The sequence below is a fragment of the Mustela nigripes genome, chromosome 12 (genome assembly GCF_022355385.1).
Source record: "Mustela nigripes isolate SB6536 chromosome 12, MUSNIG.SB6536, whole genome shotgun sequence".
Taxonomy (NCBI): domain Eukaryota; kingdom Metazoa; phylum Chordata; class Mammalia; order Carnivora; family Mustelidae; genus Mustela; species Mustela nigripes.
The window spans coordinates 77333755-77356680 of NC_081568.1; the positions used below are offsets into that span (position 1 = coordinate 77333755).

Below are 22926 nucleotides of genomic sequence, written 5' to 3' on the forward strand. Positions count from 1 at the left end.
TTCGGCTCGGGTTATGATCCCAGGATCCTGGTATCAAGCTCCACAGCGGGCTCTCTGCTCAGCAGGAAGCCTGCTTCCTCCTCTCTCTCTGCCTGCTTCTCTGCCTACTTGACATCTCCATCTGTCAAATAAACAAAATTTAAAAAAAAAAGTATACCATTGAGTACAGGAGGAGCACTATTCTAAGGTAATTTTGTAATTGAACTTACTTGAAAATTTCATTCATCTTAAAAGAATTAAATAAATATTAAAACTACTGATATAGAAAGGGATAAACCCAATTTTGCACCTTTGCCAATATGGAAAATGTTGGTTTTGTGTATTGTTAACACTCTGATTAACTTGTAGAAATTAAAGTCTAGGTGCTGTTCTATTGGTAGTTGATGGTGTGTAGTTCCGTGAATGAAGATCATTTGCTTTATGATGATTGATTGGCTTACCTTTTTCCGGCCAACTTTACCTAAACCAGGAAAAAAGTAAACTTGTATATAAAGCTCTGTTTTACTTGCTAGACTGAAACTTAGCAGCTGTTTGTCAAAGAGCACATTTGATCTTCCTCCTTTAAGTACACTTCTGTTCTCATTAAGTTTTTCCCTTAATGGATGTTTTCAGTAGTAGAAAAGGTGTTTGCTTTTGTTCTTCTTTTTTGTTTTTTTGTTTGTTTTTTTTTAAAGTAGATACCCTAGTGTATCCTGGCTGTTTGATTTACCTACATTAGTGAGCAATTTTGAAAAGGGTAAGGCAAGTATACCCCCAGGGATTAGCCTTAAGAACCAAAGAATTGTATGGGAGAGCAGTTTATTAAGTTGCCAAGGTGAGTTTGATTTGTTTAACAGTTTGTAATGAGGAGAGTTAGATTGAGAACAAGTTTTGTTTCTGTTTTTGTGTGTGTAGCAAAATATACAGAGACAAAATGGACCATTTTAACCATTTTTTTAGTTTTCTTAGAATATACATAACATAAAATTTACCATTTTAACAATTTTAAAGGGTCCAGGTCAGTGGCATTAAGTACACTCATATTGTTGTGCAGCCTTCACCAGCAGCCATCTCCAGAATGTTTTCATCTTCCCAGATTTTGTATTGATCCCCATCTACCCTTCCCCAGCCCCTAGCAACCACATTTCTACTTTCTTTCTTTCTTTTTAATGTTTTATTTATTTATTTATTAGAGAGATAGAGAACACAAGTAGGCAGAGCAGCAAACAGAGGGAGAGGGAGAGGGAGAAGCAGGCTTGCTGAGCAGGGAGCCCGACGCAGGACTCCATCCCAGGACCCTGGCATCATGACCTGAGCCTAAGGCAGCTGCTTAACCGACTGAGCCACCCTGGTGCCCCATCTACTTTCTTTCTTCGTAAATTTAACTACTCTGGGTATGTCAAATAAGTGGAATCATACAGTGTTTCTCTTTTGGTGACTGGCTTGTTTCACTTAGCATTATGTCTTCAAGGTTCATCTATGTTGTAGCATGTGTCAGAATTTCATTCCTTTTGAAGGCTGAATACTATACTGTTGTATGTATATACCACATTTTGTTTATCCATTCATCTGTTGATGGACACTTGAATTGCTTTTACCTTTTGGCAGTTGTGAATATGCTTCTATAAACATGGGTGTATAAATACCTATTTAAGTCCCTGCTTTCAGTTCTTCTGAGTATGGTAGTGGGATTGCGGGATCATATAGTAATTCTGTTTTTAATTTTTTGAGGAATTGCCATACTGTTTTCCATAGCAGCTATAGTATTTTACATTCTGACCAAAATTGCACAAGGGTTCCAAGTGCCACAAATTTTAGCCAATACTTGTTTTTTATTTTGTTTTTGTTTTTGACAATAGCCATCCTGATTTGTGTGAAGTGGTATCTCATTGTGGTTTTAATTTGTATTTCCCTAATGATTAGTGATATTGAGCATCTTTAAATGCCTTTAAGTGCCTTTGGCCATTTGTATATCTTCTTTGGAGAAATGTCTATTCAAATCCTATCCCCATTTTTATTTATATTTGTTTATTTATTATTTTTAAAGATTTATTTTTCTATTTGAAAGTGAGAGTACACAGAGGGAAAGTGAGAGAGAGAAGCAGATTCCCCACTGAGCAGGGCTTGATCCCAGGACCCTGGGGTTATGACCTGAGCTGAAGACAGACACTTAACCTACTGAGCCACCCAGATGCCCTGCTATCCCCATTTTTAGTTAGGTTGCTTTTTCAATGTTTAATTATAGATGTTCTCTGGGTATTAATTACTTATCATATATGTAATTTGCACCTATTTTTTTTCCATTCCGTAAGTTGCCCTCTTACTCTGTTGATAGTGGCCTTTTATTCCTCCAAGTTTTTAATTTTGATGAAGTCCAATTTACTTATTTTTTCTTTCATTTATACTTTTGGTGTCATATGCATAAAGTTGTTGCCAAATCCAATGTCATGAAGATTTTTTTCCCCAATGTTTTCTTCTAAGAATTTTGTAGTTTTAGCTCTTAAATTAGGTCTTAGATCCATTTTGAGTTAATTCTTGTATACAATATAAGATCAGTGTCCAACTTCGTTGTTTTGATATGGGTATCCATTTTTTTCCAGCATGATTTATTGAAAACATTATCATCTTCCAATTGACTGGTCTTTACATCCATGTTGAAAATCAGTTTGCCAGGACACCTGGGTGGCTTAGTCTACCCTTCTGCTCTGGTTGTGATTCCAGGGTCCTGGGATTGAGTCCCATATCATGCTCCTTGCTCAGGGGGGAGCCTGCTTCTCCCTCTGCCTGCTGTTCCCCCTGCTTTGCGCTCTCTCTGATAAATAAATCTTTAAAAAAAAAAAAAGAAAAGAAAATCAATTTGCCATGTGTTGGAGGGTTTCTTTCTAGCGTGTCTGTTCTGTTCCATTAGTCTATATGTTGGTCTTATGCCAGTATCACTCTGATTTGATTACTGTAACTTTCTAGTAAGTTTTGAAATCAGGCAGTGTTGGTTCTTCAAATTTGTTCTTCTTTTTCAAGATTGTTCAGGGTCCCTTGAAATTCCACGTGAATTTTAGGATGAGTTTTTGTATTTCTGCCAAAATGGCCCTTGGGCTTTTAGTGGGAATTACACTGAATCTGTAGATCACTTTGAGAACAAGTTTTAATGCAAATCTTTTTTTTTTCTAAGATTTTATTTATTTATTTGGCAGACTGAGAGAATACACAAGCAGAGGGAGAGGAAGAAGCAGACTCTCCGCTAAGTAGGAAGCCCAATGTGTGGCTGGATCCCAGGACTCTGGGATCATGACCTGAGCCAAAAGCAGATACTTAACTGACTGAGCCACCCAGGCGCCCCTGTTTTGATGCAAATCTTAATGTAATTGTGTTGGGGCACCTGGGTGACTCAGTTGGTTAAGTGTCCAATTTTTAATTTCGGCTTGAGTCATAATTCCAGTGTTGTGGGATGGATCCCCACATTAGGGTCTTTGCTTGGCATAGAGTCCGCTTGGGTTTCTCTCTCTCCCTCTGCCTCTGTCCCTCCCCTCCCTCTCTCTCTCTCTCTTTCAAAATAAATAAAATCTTTAAAGAAATCTTAATTGTATTATTGCATTAGATAATACCAAATCAAAAGGTTTGAGTCTGACAAAATAATAAAAGTCATCTGTAATAGGGAGAGGCTGTGTGAGCCCTCAGTGGTGTCTTCCCTAAAGGCATTGAACCCAGTTAACATGGAATAGTATAGATGAGTCGATGTTTCTGAAATATAATTCCCCCTTTTTTCCTGATTCATTCTCATATTATCTAACTTGTGATTGATCACACTGCTTCATGTATTGATTAAATGCTAGGAAGAACATGTTTTATCCTTTATATCACTAGTGGTAAATTCAGTTTAAAAAAATTATCTCAGTATAGTATTAAAGCAGGATAAATGGACCTTAATATTTTCTTTAATGATGTAGAATTGAAAAACATTTTCATGTAAAAATTGAAAAATTGAAAAAAAATGTTCATTTTATGAAATCTTAGAAAGTAAAGGTTTGACCTTGTCAGCTGATACCTTGAGTGGTACACTTTGGAAGGACTTTTAGCTCTTACCAGCTTCTAATTGATTTTTTCCTCTGTTTACTTATTCTTCTGCTATATCTCTATATTTTTATTTTTGTCTTTTAAAAATTATACAGTCGCAAAATTCAGTTACATAGGTGAAACAAATTATCATTATCAAAAAACGATCCCCAAAGGGGCAATAGTCCAATTATATTGGTTACATTATCTTCCTTTGTTACTTTTTATTTTGAAATTTGAAACTTACTGGAAAGTTGAAACAGTAGTACAAGGAACTCCCTCCCCTCCATATATCCTTTACCAAGACTCACCAGTTGTGTTCATATTGTCCTATCCTCTCTCTATAAACAAATAAATGAATAATTTATTTTCTGAATCATTTGAAAATAGGTTGCATACCTCATGCCTCTTTACCCTTAAATTCTTGAATTTACATTCCCTGAATATTCTTTTATATTACTGTAGTGCATTTATCAAAATAGGAAATTGAACAGATTTCCAAAGTACTTTTCAAATTCGAATTCCCAGAGTTTTAAAAATTGAAATATAATTCACATATCATAGGTTCATTCTTTATGTACAGTTCAGTGGCTTTTAATGTATTTACAAAGTTGTACAACTACCAGCACTGTCTTTTGAAAACATTTTCATCACCACTCCCTTCCCCCAAACAAAACCGTGTACCCACTAGCAGTCATTTCCTATGCATCCTCCTGCCCCCACTCCACATTCTCTGATAACCACTAATATGCCTTTGTCTTTGGATTTGCTTAGTATGGACATTTCGTATAAATGGAATCATATGATATGAGGTCTTTTGTACCTTGATTCTTTCACTTAGCATATTGTTGCCAAGGTTTCTACACGTTGTAACTTGTATCAGTACTCCACTGGGAAAATACTCTATTTTGTGGATATACCACATTTTGTTCATCAGTTCTTTCTACATTTTGGGGACTATAAATATAGATGCTGTGAACAATTGTGTATAAGTTTTACATGAAATTTCTTTTCAGGGATGACTGGGTGGCTCAGTGGGTTAAGCCTCTGCCTTTGGCTCAGGTCATAATCTCAGGGTCCTGGGATCGAGCCCCGCATCAGGCTCTCTGCTCAGCAGGGAGCCTGCTCCCCCTTCTCTCTGCCTACTTGTGATCTCTGTTTGTCAAATAAATAAAAAAATCTTTAAAGAAAGAAAAAAATTTATTTTCAGTTCTCTTGTGTGTTTACCTAAGAAGTGTAATTGCTAGGCCCTATGATTACTAACTCCCATGTTTGACTTTCTGAAGAACTGACAAACTGTTTTCTGTGCTGCTACACCATTTTACATTCGCATCAGCAATGTACGAGGGTTCCAACTTCTCTACATCTTTGGTAACTTTTTTTTTATATAGGCATCCCAGTGGGTTGGAGTGGTATCTCGTTGTGGTTTTGATTTGCATTTCCTCAATAACTAATGAAGTTGAGCATCTTTTTATGTGCTTATTTGTGTGTCTTTGGAGAAATGCCTACTCAGATCTTTTTCTCATTTCTTGATTGGGTTGTTTTCTTTTTCTTTTTCTTTTTTTTTTTTAAGATTTTAAAAAAAAAAATTTATTTGAGAGAGAGACAGTGAGAGAGCATAAGTGAAGAGAAGGTCAGAGGGAGAAGCAGACTCCCCGTGGAGCTGGGAGCCCAATGTGGGACTCGATCCCGGGACTCCAGGATCATGACCTGAGCCGAAGGCAGTTGTCCAACCAACTGAGCCACCCAGGCGTCCCTTGATTGGGTTATTTTCTTGTTGAATTGTAAGTGTTCTTTTTACATATTCTGGGTGCTAGTTCCATATTAGGTACGTGATCTGCAAATATTTTTTCTCATTCTTTTGATTGTCTCTTCACTCAGTTATGTCCTTAACATTTTAAAATTTTGGGGAAGCTCAACTTTTATACTACCTATTTTTTTTCTTTTGTTGCTTTTGCCTTTGGTGTCATATCTAAGAAACTGTTGTGTAATCCGCAGTCATGAAGATTTATGCCTGCTTCCTTCTAAGAGTTTTGTAGATTTAACTCTTACATTTATATCTTAGGTGTATTTTGAGTTAATTTTTATATAAGGTGTGAGGTAGAGATTCCACCTCATTCTTTTGAATGTTAATAACCAATTGTCCCAACACCATTTGTTGAAAAGACTGTTTTTTCCTCCAATGAATTGCCTTGGCACCCTTGTCAAAAGTCAGTTGACTGTAAATGAGAGGGTTTATTTCTGTTAAATTCAATTTATCTAGATGTCTTATGCTTATTCCATACTGTCTTGGTTACTGTAGCTTTTTGTAGTAGTACATTTTGAAATGGGAAGGTGTAAGTCCTCCAATTTTGTTCTTTTTCAAGATTGTTTTAGCTATTCTAGGTTATTGGATATGTTCTCCTTCTCTTGATTGGGTCTTCAGAAGAGTTTAATAGGGAGTATGCTGCAGAATCTGTGGTCACACATAAAAGTTCCTTCCCCTCTATTAGTAATATTCTAACTGTCGAAATTTCTGCCCCTCTTATTACACTCTTATTGGACTAGGGGGATAACTCAGTGTGTTAAACCTGTGTTTGCCAGCCCATGAGAAGAGCAAGTTGTCACAGTATTAGTATTTGATTATTTTTCATGTATCCTCTCCTTGACAAACCATGGGTATTTGTTTGAGAGGAGATAAAATGGAAGTGGGAGGAGATGGTTGGTTTCCATGGTTGTAGTCTGAATGCATTTGATGTGGACTATAGTCTGCATGAAGAATGTGGGTGGAATTTCTTTTCTTTTCTTTTCTTTCTTTCTTTTTTTTTTTTTTTTTTTTTAGGATAATGGACAAATGAATAAGTGGAATAAAATATAAACCATTAGAGTTTTTGCATTTGGTAGCTTCTAACAACTGCTTAAGAGGTGTGGATCTAATATTTAAGTAACATACAATTTGCTTGACACCCAAGCTAGTGTTATCACCTATGTGATTAAATCGCAAAAACAAATCTTAGATGTCACTGCTCAAATGGTTGCAATTATATTAAATTATTAGTTATTTTCACTCTATGAACAGTAAGAGTATGTACTATAGTACCTGTTTTACTTAGGATTTGATAAAGAAGTTTATTTCCTTTTAATTAGAAGAGAGCATTAATTAAGGCTATACTTAAATCAGGTGCATGGATTTGATCTATTATTCCTCCCCCCGCAAAATTTAGAATAGTATGATAATACAGTATCAAAGATACTTTCCTTTTGTGTATTATTATTTCCTTGTTGCTTATCTGTTACAATCATTCTCTCATTCTCTAGAAAAGAAAATCAGAATTTAGTTTAGGATAGGACCTCTTGTTCATGAATTCACATCATACAAAATAAAGTTATGTCTTTCAGAAATTAGAGTCCTTGGCAGTCTGTTTGTTAGGTATTGTAGAGTAAATTTGTTTATTTGACAGTAATTTATATAGAGCCTACTATTTGATAAACTATGCTACTCTTTAGAATGACAAAGATGAAAAAATGTGGTCCCTGCCCTTAAAGATACTGGTCTTTTCACAAGCATGAACATTTCAGAGAACTTCTTAAAACAAGGTAAATTATTTATTCAAGTTCTATTTGTCCTTCTAACTCCTTTCACATATTAACAGATTTTTTTTGAGGGTGATTAATGCATTGTGTACTTTAATTGCATTACCTCTTTTAATATTTTCATGGTCTTGTGACAATCCACGATCTTAAATGCAAATATCATTCTCTTGTGTAAGCTGGATGATTACTATAAAGTTTGATGTTTAGATGTCATACTTTAGGAGTTTGATGGGTTTTTAAGTGGTAAGTTTAGAGGGCAATGATTAAAATGAAAGGATACAAAGTTCATTACCATCAGATTGTCTTGTGTTCATATTTAAGCAAAACCACAGCTGCTTCATTATGTTCTGTAAACTCCAAGCATGCCCTGGTTCAGAGCCTTTGGCATTTGTAGTTTGTTCTCTTAGGAACATTCTTCTCTTGTATATCCATGTGGCTTCCATCTCCTACTATTAGCAGTCTGCCAAGAAGCCTTCCAACTGCCTACTATGTGTATGTTGTATAAATAGCTCAGGGCACCAGTTTTAATTCTGAACTCATCATTTCCCCCTCCACCCCAATTTTTTTTTTTTACCTCCACCTTTGTAAATTACATTGCCCTAAAGTTGCTTACTGTTGTCAGAAACCTCACATCTCATATCTGCTATTTCTTCTCACCATACACATCTAAGCAGGCATTAAGTCCTGTAAGTTCTTTCTTAACATCTTGTTTATTTGTCCCTTTCTTTGTTGCTTCTGCCATAAATAAAACCATCATCTTTCAATGGCACTTAATTCACTAATCCCTGGCTCTGTCTACCTTCAAGATTATACCCCTCTAATTTTTACTCTATCTTGCTATCAGAGTAAACTGTCTAATGTCAGTCCAGTCATACCACTATTTTGACAAAAAGCCTTCTCATTTCTTTATCTAAGACTCCTTAATGTGGCATACAAGACTATTTAGGATTTGGCTTCTGTTTTTTAAACTCTATCCTTTTTTACCCTACTTTATTTGCTTTTTGTTTCTAGTCATACCAAATTGTTATAGTTCTCTGAGCATATCAGGCTATTATTGGCCCTGGTTTAATTTGCTTCTGCTGCTTTGGCTTCTAGAATCATAATAGCTACTATATGTTGAGGGCTTATTGTCCACTGGGATATGTACTTACCCATATATTCTCATATATTCTTTACCAGTATCATATGAAGATTTTGGTTTTAATCAAAAATCAAAATTGCAAAAAGTGCCTGGGTGGCTCAGTTGGTTAAGTGTCTACCATTGGCTCAGGTCATGATCCTCGACTCCTGGGATGGAGCCCGACCTCTGGCTCCCTGCTCAGTGGGGAGTTTGCCTCTCCCTCTGCCCCTCACTCACCTTGTGCACTTGCTCTCCACCCCCCTTACTGTCTCAAATAAATTTTTTTTCAAGTTGCAAAAACAGTTAGCCCCAAATTACAGATGAGGAAACTGATACTTAGAGACATTTTGTGATGTACACAGAGTCGTATATCTAGTAATGGTGGAGTTGGGATTTTATTTTATTTTTTAAAGATTTATTTATTTATTTGAGAGAGAGAAAGATTGAGGAAAGGGGCAGAGGGAGAGGAAGAGGATCCCAAGTAGACTCCCCACTAAGCATGGAACCCCGGGGTGGGGCCAGTTCTCACAACCCCGAGATCATTACCTGAGCTGAAATCAAGAGTTGAATGCCTAACCAGCTGAGCCACCCAGGTGCCCCAAAGTTGGTATTTTAATTCAGGTGTCTTGGACTCTTGGATACCTTCTTGTTTCAGAGTTGTCATCTCTAACTCATGTCCTTTATTACTACTCCAGCTGGAATTGACCATTCCTTTTTCTGTGTTCTCGTGTTGTTTGTATATAACTTTTATAACATCTGTAATAGTTTATTGCATTTACTTGATTTTCTATTTCAATTAGCAAGAGTCATGTTTTATTTATATTTGTATATAATAGATATACAGTATATAATAGAATGTTTGGCATATAGTAGGTGCTGAAAAAATGTTGAATGAATATATCTGTAGTGCTTAATATGCTCATATTACCTGTTAGCCTAAAATGAGTATGATGGATTCTATATTATTTTTGTGGAGTGGAGAGTAAGAGTATAGGAAGGCAAGGCAAACTGACCTTAATGATAGTAATAGTGATAATATTAATAATAATAATAATAATAACTAATATTTGTTGAGCAGTTACCATGTGTTAAGCACTGTTGTGCAATTTTAGATATAGTATCTTGCTTACTCATCAATAACTCTGTGGTATGGTTACTGCTGTCCTTATTTTATAGCTGAGGTAATTGAGGCTAAAGAGTTAAAACAAGTTAGGTAAGATCACACTATGAGAGATGAGCTGGTTTCCTAAGAGTCCTTGCTCTTAGTCATTATGCTTTCTGCTCCTTATTGGAATTAATTGGAGGTTTATGGGTGTTTGAGGCTCTTTTTAACTTATTAAAATCAAGTATTTCTTTGGAGTGTTGAATGCTTATTTTCTATTTGGGATAATGAGAAGAAGCCAGGACTCCTTTCTAACCTCAACCTTACCCATTTATTATGATAGAGAAAATACAAAGTTTATCCTTTGAACATTAAGATTTTTTTGGCTTTAATTGCCAGGTACTTCATTCCTTGTGACTTTTCTAATGAGTATGTGAGCAGTCTTCTTTTTAAAAAACCTATTCTGGCACAAATTTTGTTGTATATGTGTGGTAAATATACATTAGAAATAATGTAGATGTAGGTGCCAGAAATTACTAAATGAAAACATGATTTGTGTGTCTTTTTAAGAACTCTGCCAAAGAGGTGTTAGTGGGTTTGCTAATCTTGATTGCACTTAATTTGATCTAAAGAAGTGTTTTCCTGGGGCACCTGGGGGGCTCAGTCGATTAAGTGTCTGCCTTTGACTCAGATCATGATCACAGAGTCCTGGGATTGAGTCCCACATCAGGCTCCTTCTCAGCGGGGAGCCAGCTTCTCCTCCTGCTTGTGCTCTCTCTCTCTGACAAATAAATAAATAAAATCTTTTTAAAAAATAAAAAGGTTTTGGGGCACCGGGGTGGCTCAGTGGGTTAAAGACTCTGCCTTTGGCTCCGGTCATGATCCCAAGGTCCTGGAATCAAGCCCCACATCGGGCTGTCTGCTCAGCAGGGAGCCTGCTTCCTCCTCTCTCTCTCTGCCTGCCTCTCAGCCTACTTGTGATCTCTATCTGTCAAATAAATAAATAAAATCTTTTTAAAAAATAAAAAAATAAAAAGGTTTTTCCTGACATTGTTACTGTTTTTAAACTGAAGCATTACCGTACTTGTAGTTTTTTTGCTTACTTTGTTGGTTAATATTTTAGTAATACTCCATTGTTGAGAAGATTCACTTAATACGAGTTTGGTGTGGTAAAAAGAGTATGAGCTTTGGCATCCAAAATATATGGCTTCAGATCCTGTATGATTATGCGATATTGGGCAAGTCCCATAACTTTCGTGAGTTTCAGTTACTTAAAATTAAAGTCATCTAATATACTTCATCAAGTAGTTAAGACGACTGAATTGGGAGGCACCTGGGTGGCTCAGTCAGTTACTCTTCCAACTCTTGGTTTCTGCTCAGGTCATGATCTCTGGGTTGTGAGATTGAGCCCCAAGTTGGGCTCTGTGCTTAAGATTCTCTCTCTTGGGGCATCTGGGTGTCTCAGTCATTAACTGACTATCTTGGGCTCATGTCATGATCCCAGGGTCTTAGGATCAAACCCCGCCTCAGGCTCCCTGCTTGGCAGGGAAGCCTGCTTCTCCCTCTGCCACTCCCCCTGCTTCTGCTCCCTCTCTCACTGTGTTTCTGTCAAATAAATAAATAAATAAATAATCTTTTAGGGAAAAAAATTATCCTCTCTCTCTCCCTCTCCCCTGCTCTCTCTAAAATAAATAAATAAATATTTTTAAAAAGATGATTGATTGGAATAATATAGAAAATGCTGGTAAATGTGAGGCATTTTGTTAATGGTAGCCTGTTTTTTTAATGCTCTTAATTCATGGTAGCTTTTTTTTTTTTTAAATAGTACAGTGTTTGGGATGCCTGGGTGGCTCAGTGGGTTAAAGGCTCTGTCTTCAGCTCAGGTCATGATCCCAGGGTCCTGGGATTGAGCCTCGCATTGGGCTCTCTGCTCAGTGGGGAGCCTGCTTCCCTTCCTCTCTCTCTGCCTGCCTCTCTGCCTACTTGTGATCTCTGTCTGTCAAATAAATAAGAAAATAAAAACTTAAAAAAAAAAGAAAATAAACAGCACAGTTTTTAATTTTTTTTTTTTATCATTTTGTTAAGCAAACTCTTTGCCCAAGGTGGGACTTGAACTCATGACCCTGAGATTAAGAGTCACATGCTCTACCAACTCAACCAGCCAGGCCCCCCAAGTAGCAATTGCTTTTAAGAAGACCTTCCTTTTCCCCATCTTTAATTAGAAGAATAAAAAAAAAATAGATTCTGGGGGCGCCTGGTTGGCTCAGTGGGTTAAAGCCTCTGCCTTTGGCTCAGGTCATAATCCCGGGGTCCTGGGATCGAGCCCCGCATTGGGCTCTTTGCTCAGCAGAGAGCCTGCTTCCCCCTCTTTCTCTCTGCCTACTTGTGATCTCTGTCTGTCAAATAAATAAAATCTTAAAAGAAAAAATTTTTTAAATAAAAAAATAGAGTCTGTATTAAAACTATACATTAGAAATTGTGTTTCTGTAATTGAGCAAAGTGAAGTTAATTTTCTCTAGCTTTAACTTAGCATTAGGAAAAGCACACTGGCTCTCTATTGAACTGTATGAAATTAATCAACTTCAGGAAACCCAAGGTACCATTACTGTTTTTTGAGAAGAGGATTGTGGGTCTGAAATTAGAAATACAACTTTCCTTGTAGAAAGAAACTTGAAAAGTTTTATGTTAAGAAATATAGCCTTTTCATTCCAGTATCCAAGATGTTTTTGCTGATTTTATTGGGTCTTATGGTATCAGCAAAACTCATTCCTAAATTTATCATTATTTGGTCCTAAATTGCAACTATATTACTTTCTCCCTTTGAGTGCATCTTGGGGCATATTTGTGGTGATACTACTGTCAAAACTTTTGAATACTGTGTTTTTTGCAAAAAAGAATTGCTCTGTCCTTCAGTAATTATCTTTTGGAACACTGATCCATAATTTTTGCTCTTCCAAGTAGAGCTCGATCATAAACCCCTACATTCTAAAATGGTATAAATGCTGATTCTGACTTAAAGTAGAGGGCTTACTTTGAGTGGGTAAAAGTAAGACATACTGGTCTGTCCAAATATAAGCTGTCAAAAGAGAAGAGATACAGCAAATAAATTTTTTAAAATGTTTCCGATGTTTACAATGTTTTATGTAGATTTCCATTTTAAATTATGAAATCTGAATCTCTTTTTCTTTTCAAGAGACTTCTTTAATAAATGTATTTATTTTTTAGTAATCTCTACACCCAATGTGAAACCTGAACTCACAACTCGAAGATCAAGAGCTACACACTCCTCTGACTGAGCCAGCCAGGCGCTTCTCAAATCTGAGTCTTTTAAGGGAGCTTTATTATTTTTTTTCCAAAGATTTTATTTATTTATTTGACAGACAGAGATCACAAGTAGGCAGAGAGGCAGGCAGAGAGGGAGGGAAACACAGGCTCCCTGCCGAGCAGAGAGCCCGATGCGGGGCTCTATCCCAGGACCCTGGGATCACGACCTGAGCCGAAGGCAGAGGCTTAATCCACTGAGCCACCCAGGCACCCCATGGGAGCTTTATTTTTGAAAGTTTGTGAGAGGAGGTAGTATAAAACATTTACCCTTCTCATTGGTCCAGTTGGAATTCATGGGAGTGATGATTATTCTTAAAGTTTGGCAGACACAAAATTTGTGGCTACTAATATTTTAGTCCTCAGCTCAAAATACAAATTTATTTAACATGTTTAAAATAAAAGTTTCATAATTCATTATTAGGTGTTCTGCATAAATGTTCTGTATAAATGTATTTTCAACTTATATTTGAGAGCTTGGTAGTTTATTTGCTTGTTGCATGAGATGACCAAATGACTGGAGAATATATAAGCAAATATATATAATATACATGTTTTATGCTCAAATGTTCCTTTTTTACTAACTTACTAACAATTGCTATTTTTAGAAATATACCTTATAGAAAGTAGCAGTTGGTTATTGGACAAATATATAGGTGAGGTATTATTGTTTTTCTTTTTTAAGACTTAAACCATATTAATATTGTTAATGTTTTAATTATAACACTGCTTATAACTTACACTTGATAGAAATTGCATGGGGTTTTGTTGTTGTTTTTTAGTGAAATTAAGTTTTGGCCAAAGTATAGCTTAGTTAATAAATGATTTTTCCAACTAGATTTTGGCCAGGTATCTGACTTTGTTTTTTAAGATGGCAGTAGTTGAGTCTGTGGTTAGTCTTTCTAGTAACTGTTGTCATTCAGTTGTTCATTTCTTGAAATGTCAAATGGGATAAAAAATAGGAGAAAATGTTTGTTCCCCTTTTCCACCCTGCCCCCACTTTGTTTAAATTCCAGTTGAAGCTACTATACTTATTTATTTATTTATTTATATTAACATATAATGTATTATGGCGCCTAGGTGGCTCAGTCGGTTGGGTGTCTGCTTTCAGCTCAGGTCTGGATGGATCCAGCCCTGCATCTGGCTCCCCTGTATCTGGCTCCCTGTTCCCTCTCTCACTGTCTCTCTCTCTCTCTGTCAAATAAATAAATAAGATCTTAAAAAAAAATAAAACATATAATATATTATTTGTTCCAGGGTTACAGGTCTGACTCATCAGTCTTACACAAGTCACAGCACTCACTATAGCACATACCCGCCCCAGTGTCCATTGCCCAGCCACCTCATCCCTCCCAACCCCCTCCACTCTGCAACCCTGTTTGTTGCCTAAGGTTAAGAGTTTCTTATGGTTTGTCTCCCTCTCTGGTTTCCTCCTTTCATTTTTCCCTCCCTTCCCCTATGATCCTCTGTCTTGTTTCTCAAATTCCTCATATCAGTGAGATACAAAATAAGTCAGAGAAAAATAATTATCATATACGCATGTCTTTTTTTTTTTTTTAAAGATTTTATTTATTTATTTGACAGGTCAGAAGTGGGCAGAGAGGCAGGGCGGTGGGAGGGCGCCGTGTTGAAGCAGGCACCCTGCTGAGCAGAGAGATAGATGCTCCATCCCAGGACCCTGAGATCATGCATGACCCAAGCCAAAAGCAGAGGCTCAACCCACTGAGCCGTCCAGGTGCCCCTACTCCTGTCTTTAAAGAAGGAAGGGTGAGGAAAGACTTTTGAGATGGAAGACATAAAGTGCTTTGCCTATAGCATTAAGAAAAGATTACCTATAAATGAAGAGTATTTTGGGGGGGCCAGATTCCCTCTTATCTTTTTTCTTCCACCTTTTGTTTTTGTACCTAATATAGGAAAAAAAAATCTGCAATCTTTAAGACTTAAGATAAACTTTCTTGTCATTGGGAAAAACAGTACCAATATTGGTGAATGTTTTGTGTTTGCTGCTCAGTGTAGCTGCTTGATCGAGAGTTATATAATTATCATTGGGCAGTAAGGACATTTCTGTGATCCTTTAGCTTTATGTAAGATACTTCTGAGCTACTGTATTCATTTATATGATAAAGACTAATTTAATTAGATACATTATTTTGGACTTACACATTTTCCAGATTTTTTTTTTTGGACTCTATCACCAAGACTTTTATGTTACATGTACAGAATTGGTCTAATTTTAGTATTTCCGTGTTCCTGTAAATGGTTTCCATGTTGGCTGGTTAAGGTAATGCTATTGCAATCTGAATTATAAAAATATGTCTTCTAACAGGTTTACCAGGTAAGATATTTATGAACTGCCATAGGATATTATGAACTGCCAAATGTTCCCAGGGTAATAGACTAACTGGATATTTTGCCCTTTTATTGATTCCACATTGAGGCAGGCTTTTAAAATTTTAGAGAGGGTAGGACAAAGGATTTATTAGAGTTACGTGCTTTTTGGCATATCTAATCATATTCAGATCATCTGTGTGTATAGTTATATATAATTACAACTCATTCTGGGAAACTTGAGATTTTCCCACAAGTGTTGTAGTTATTTAAAATTTGATCCTTTTATTATTCATTTATTTATTTTTAAGTTTTATTTATTTAAGTAATCTCTGCTTCCCACGTGGAGCTTAAACTCATGACCCTGAGATCAAGAGTTGCACATTCCTCTGACTGAGGCAGCCAGGAGCTCTTACAATTTGATCTTTTGGGTCAGAACTTAAATATAAAATGCCTAAAACTACACTTGAAAATTGAAGTGATCATGACAAGAAAAAAATATATACCTATGAAATGGTGGATTTTAATTAAACTTTCTGTGGTGGTCATTTCACAGTGCATACATATACAAAATCATTATGTTAGTACACCTTAAACTCATGTAATGTTGTATGTCAGTTATATCTTAATGAAACTGGAAAAAAAATTTTAAAAAAGAATTTAAGTGAATTCTGATGAAAATGTATCATGTGAGATTCTCAGTAAATATTATTATTTCAGTTTGAAGGGCACAGAAGATAAAACACTGTGATGAGGGACAGGACAAAAGAGTTGTAATTACACAGAATTAATATTCTAATATTCTAAGAATTATATTAATATTCATATTTACAATATACAGTATTCAAGATTTACATTCATATAGTGTTTTATTATTTTCAAATTATTTTACCTTATTTCATCATCATAGCACTGTAAGATAGGTGGGGCAGATGTTTTCTTTATTTATTAAGGAAGAAATGGAACATCAGAAAGGGAGAAAGTGACATGCTTAATGTCACACATAGTGCCTGGTGAAACTGACGCTTCAGCCTAATTCTCCTGAGCTGTAGTTCAGTTACTCTTTTTTTTTTTTTTTTTTTAGATTTTATTTATTTATTTGACAGAGAGAGATCACAAGTAGGCATAGAGGCAGGCAGAGAGAGAGAGAGAGAGGAGGAAGCAGGCTCCCTGCTGAGCAGAGCGCCCGATGCGGTACTCGATCCCAGGACCTGAGATTATGACCGGAGCGGAAGGCAGCGACTTAACCCACTGAGCCACCCAGGCGCCCTAGTTCAGTTATTCTTTCCATTATGTCATGTTGCCTTACTGAAACTTGAATTTATATGTGTTTTAAGATGTAGGAGAATTAAACTGGATAAACTGTCTTATGAATTTTAAATTTTAGAGAGAAGTTACTAGCCCCTGGAAGGGACATACCTATATTTTGTGTTTTTTTTCCAAACTTGATTCTTCCCAAACACTTGGGAAGGTGCTGCTTGGGAATATGTGACACTAATATTACTGCTATTAGTGTACTTTTTATTTCTCTTTGAAGCCTTTTGTGATAGCCATGTTACCTTTGACTTACATCTTCTGCCACATTTTCATACTGTTGAGGTGCTTCATATAAAACAGGACTTCAGGGTGCCTGGGTGGCTCAGTAGATTAAGCCTCTGCCATGGGCTCAGGTAAGGATCCCAGGGTCCCGGAATCGAGCCCCGCATCAGGCTCCCTGCTCAGCAGGGAATTTGTTTCTCCCTCGCTGTCTGCCCCTACCCTTACTTGCCCCCCTACTCGGGTATACACGCCCTCTCTCTATCTGTAGTGTTCTCTCTTTCAAATAAATAAATAAAATCTTTAAAATAAAATGAGGACTTAAGTAAATATTCGGAAAGTGAATAAGCAAGAATAGAGAATTCTTAACTTGGATTTTTAAAGCGTTAACAGTGCAAATCTGTATTTGTCTCCAAAATATGTTTAATACCACATTAAATGAATGCTTTTTATAAAATAGAAATGTTAACTTTTTTTTTCTGAAGATTTTGTTTATTCTCTCTCTGTCTCAAATAAATAAATAAATAAACAAAGTCTTTTAAAAAGGTGGGGGGTGCACCTGGGTGGGCTCACTTGATTAAGTGGCTGCCTACAGCTGGAGTCATAATCCCGGCGTCCTAGGTTTCACCCCCACCCCCAAAAGAGGGAGTCTCTTTCTTCCTCTGCCCTTCACTCTGCTCATGCATGTGCTTGTTCGCTCTCTCTCTTTCTTTAAAATCTTTTAAAGATTTTATTTATTTATTTGTCAGAGAGAGCAAGAGAGAACAAACATGGAGAGCGAAAGGGTGAGGGAGAAGCAGGCTTCCCGCTGAGCAGGGAGTCCAGTGTGGGACTCAACCCAGGACCCTGGGATCATGACCTGAGCCCAAGGCAGATGCTTAACTGACCAAGACACCCAGGTGTCCCAGAAATGTTAACTTTGCTATACCGTCTGTAATAAAAAAATTCCAGAATTTGGCATGATGGTTTTATCTGTCCTTAAAACTGGCAGGTATACTTATTTGCAAACACCTAATAATTTCTTGGGCCTGTGAGATTTTTTATTGTACAAGCAGTTATATTTTCATATCATTTAATGACGGATAGGATACATTTATCTTGAAATGGGTCTAGAATGGCATCTTTGTCTGTAATTACATATTAAAGAAACTGTATAGCAGCATAGTAACGTGTTTCAGTGTTATTATCAGTTGTGAAGTTAAAGCTTTATTTTGTAAAATTTTAGTACTTCACTAGGTAATAAAATGTATCCTAATCATTTTAACTTTACTGTCTTTCTTAGGATGTTTATTTGGTGGCCATTATGAAACTGATGACAAACTAACCAGATATGCCAAGTAATGTAGTCCAAATACTGTGGCCCTCTGAAGTAGCATTGCCTAGTAGTTAAGAGCATAGACTGTAGCTTTGTGGTGGGGTTTGAAAACAGTCTGTCATTTATTAGCTGTGTGGCCTTGGAGAAGTACTTAACCTTTCTGTTCCTTTTTTTCTATCTGTCTCCAAATATAAATGTACTTTTATATTCAAATGTAAATCTATGTGTTTACGTATTGTAGACCTATCTGGGTACATAAATATATACTCAGGATTATATACATAATAGTCATGTTCATGTTACATATATATATGTATATATACATATATACTTTTAGCAAAATAAAGATCATACTATTTTGAATCTTGTGATTTTCATTTCACTTTACGAATACTTTCTCATGTCACCAAATTTGCTTCAGAAACATTTTTTTTTAATTTTTTTTTTTAAGATTTTATTTATTTATTTGACAGAGAGAGATCACAAGTAGGCAGAGAGGCAGGCAGAGAGGGGGAAGCAGGTGCCCCACCAAGCTGAGAGCCCGATGTGGGGCTCGACCCCAGGACCTTGGGATCATGACCTGAGCCGAAGGCAGAGGCTTAACCCACTGAGCCACCCAGGCACCCCAAGAAACATTGCTTTTTGTTGTTGTTGTTGTTTTTTAAAGATTTTATTTATTTATCAGAGAGAGGGAGGGGGAGAGAGCGAGCACAGGCAGACAGAATGGCAGGCAGAGGCAGAGGGAGAAGCAGGTTCTCTGCTGAGCAAGGAGCCCGATGTGGGATTCGATCCCAGGACGCTGGGATCATGACCTGAGCCGAAGGCAGCTGCTCAACCAACTGAGCCACCCAGGCGTCCATGTTGTTGTTGTTGTTGTTTTTAAAGATTTTATTTATTTATTTGACAGAAAGAGATCACAAGTAGGCAGAGAGGCAGGCAGAGAGAGAGAGGAGGAAGCAGGCTCCCTGCCAAGCAGAGAGCCCGATGCGGGACTCGATCCCAGGACCCTGGGATCATGACCTGAGCCGAAGGCAGAGGCTTAACCCACTGAGCCACCCAGGCGCCCAGAAACATTGTTTTTAATGACATGGTAGTCCATCCTGTGAATGGACAGAATGTATTTACCAAATTACCAATTGTAGTTTTTTCCCCCTCTCATTTTTGGAATTTGAATTAATGTGCAGTGACCATCCTTGCATATTTTTGTCTTGCTTTCAGATACCTTTTTACAATTTTATTTATTGTTTTATTAATATATAACTTATTATTTGCTTTAGGGGTACAGGTCTGTGAATCATCCGTCTTACACAATTCACAGCACTCACCATAGCACATACCTTCCCCAGTGTCCATAACCCAGCCACCCTATCCCTCCCTTTCTCACCCCCCCAGCAGCCCTCCGTTTGTTTCCTAAGATTAAGAGTATCTTATGATTTGTCGCCTTCCGAATCACATCTTGTTTCATTTTTTCCTTCCTTTCCCCCCATGACCCCCCGCCCTTCCTCTCAGATCCTCATATCAGAGAGATCATATAATAATTCTTTCTCTGACTGAGTTATTTCTCTTAGCATAATACCCTCTAGTTCTATCCTCGTCGTTGCAAATGGCAAGATTTCGGCTTTTTTTGGATGGCTGCATAGTATTCCATTGTATATATATACCACATCTTCTTTATCCATTCATCTGTTGATGGATATCTAGGTTCTTTCCATAGTTTGGTTATTGTGGACATTGCTGCTATCAACATTGGGTTGCACGTGCCCCTTTGGATCACTCCATTTGTATCTTTAGGGGAAATACCCAGTAGTGCGATAGCTGGGTCATAGGGTAGCTCTAGGATAGATTCCTTAAAATGGAATTACTGAATCAAAGGGCATGAGTCTTTTAAAGCATTTTGAAACACATTTCCAAATTGCTTCTCTGAAAAATTATACATATTTTATCTGTTAAGAAAACTCATTTTAAATTAAAAAAAAAAAAAAACCTCATTTTAGAATTAAGTTGATTTGGGGCACCTGGGTGGCTCAGTGGGTTAAGGCCTCTGCCTTTGGCTCGGGTCATGATCTCAGAGTCCTGGGATTGAGCCCCACATCGGGCTCTCTGTGCAGCAGGGAGCCTGCTTCCTCCTTTCTCTCTGCCTGCCTCTCTGCCTACTTGTGATCTCTTGTCTGTCAAATAAATAAAATCTTTAAAAAAAATTTTTAGAATTAAGTTGATTTGAAATTAGAGGGTTACATGCTTATTTTCATAAGTTGCTTTTGCTTATACTATTCATTCATTTCAACAAATGTGAATTCAATACCTCCTGTATATGAGGTATTCTTGGGCCCAGAGGACAAAAGCAGTGAACAAACAGGTGTGTTTCTTAACTTCATGGAGCTTTCTTATCTATAGGTTTCCAGATATTTGCAGTGTATTAAATCTTATTTTCTTTTAAGAATCAGAATTTAGTAAATTGATTAAAAGAGGAAAAAATGGAGCCTTGCTGACATATCCATGCTATCTAGTCTTTTTAGTATTTAGTCCTATTTATTATTTTTTTAAAATATTTTAAATATTTATTTATTTATTATTTGACAGAGAGATAGATCACAAGTAGGCAGAGAAGCAGGCAGAGGGAGAGGGGAAAGAAGGCTCCCTGACAAGCAGAGAGCCCCATGTGGGGCTCAATCCCAGGACCCTGAGATCATGACCCGAGCCGAAGGCAGATGCTTAATGCACTGAGCCACCCAGGTGCCCCAGTATTTAGTCCTATTTAGATCTTTCCAGGGACTATGTTCTTGTACTTGTTTCATTATAAAGAAAAAAACAAAAACTGTTTTTCAAGCTCCATGCTAGGCACAGAAGGTACAGTGTTCTTCAGGAAACTGGAATCTGCTGTCTCTGAGTTACACTGTAGTCATGTCTGAAGATATGAGGCTCCTTCAAAGTCCCTTCCCACAACCCCATATTTCTATACTAATTTATCTGCTTATACTTATATTCCAAATCAGAAATCATATTATCTTAAATTGCTGTTATTCTACCAATATTGAGATCAGTTTCATGGCTATTACATTTTTAATTCATAAACAGGTTGAATCATTTATTTTGGACCAAGAAGATCTGGATAACCCAGTACTTAAAACAACATCAGAGATATTCTTATCGAGCACTGCAGAAGGAGCAGACTTACGTACTGTGGATCCAGAGACACAGGCACGATTAGAAGCATTGCTGGAAGCAGCAGGTAATTTATTTCTGGTTTTCTTATTTTCATTTTCTTTAAAAGTCTAGATCTCTATACAAAGCTGTATAAAATTACCCCCAAACTATGACATTATATGAAATTTGAACTCTTAAGATATATTATGTTTTGTATTTCCTAACGAAAATGTTCACATTTCATATTTCAAAAATTCTTAGTTGAAAGTTTTCAATGGATGATTGTAGGGCTCAGCACTGTATTTAAGGTCTTAGATAATCAGCTGGTTATTAAGGAAAACTTAAGCTATTACTAATTACATTATAAATGTGGGAGATAAATTCATCAGATTATGAATCTTTGATCTTAACTGATTTGGGTATTCTGCATGTGCTTATTTACATATTCACTTTCATCTAGGGGTAACTTAATTATAAATTGCTATTTTTTTCTTAGTAGACAATTAAATAAAAGTTGGACACAAAATTAGACTGAAATATACCAAGCTTTATATCAACTTCTTGTTGATATAAACAGAAAACAGAAAAATCTGTGATAAGCATACTTTCTCACTAATATATATATATATACTCATCACTGTTTTGTATTGTACAACATGCATATTATTTGTTATACCAGGTTTCAATTCCACTGTAATGAAAGCCTTTTATCAACTAAAATTGTTTCAAGAAGGAAGTTTATTTTTTCTAATTTTTGTGTATTGCTTTTCTTTTTTTCTGTATATTGCTTTTGAGATATGCTCATTTTGTATGTTACTCCTTTTAGTTACTTATCTAGCAAAAATATATGTGCATATTAAATACATGTAAGAATTTATTTAAAACAATTTTTTGAAGGCTTATTTTTTTTTTTTTAAACATTTTATTTATTTTTTTGACAGAGAGAGATCACAAGTAGACGGAGAGGCAGGCGGAAAGAGAGAGAGGAGGCAGGCTCCCTGCAGAGCAGAGAGCCCGATGCGGGACTCGATCCCAGGAGCCTGAGATCATGACCTGAGCCGAAGGCAGCGGCTTAACCCACTGAGCCACCCAGGCGCCCCTTTTGAAGGCTTATTTATTCATTTGTTTGAGAGCCACAAGCAGGGGGTGGGGTAGTGGGAGAGGAGAAGCAGACTCCCTGCTGAGCAGGGGCCCCTCTCAGGGCTTGATCCCAGGGCCACATGATCATGCCTTTGCCTGAGCCAAAGGCAGCTGCTTAACTCATTGGGCCACCCAGGTGCCCTACATGTAAGAATATAATCTAGAAGAATGTGTAGGTTATTTTTGAAAATAGTGCCCCAAAATTAAAAAAATAAAGTAGTGCCTAAAAGCTTGTTAGAGTGCCATATGCATAACCTTATACTATATTAAAGCCATTTAAATGCAGAAAATTCAAAAATAGGGGTACCTGGGTGGCTC

General features: G+C 36.8%; 1 protein-coding gene across 11 annotated transcripts in view; it reads left to right on the top strand.

Annotated features, from left to right (window-relative positions):
* The window catches only part of ANKHD1 (ankyrin repeat and KH domain containing 1), a 131506-nt gene that overhangs the window by 8313 nt on the left and 100267 nt on the right, over window positions 1-22926 (top strand). For all 11 annotated transcript variants that reach the window (XM_059417739.1, XM_059417733.1, XM_059417734.1 and 8 more), the window contains exon 2: window positions 21400-21553. In XM_059417739.1, coding sequence (XP_059273722.1) covers window positions 21400-21553 — 154 coding nt within the window. The remainder of the gene's footprint in view (window positions 1-21399; window positions 21554-22926) is intronic.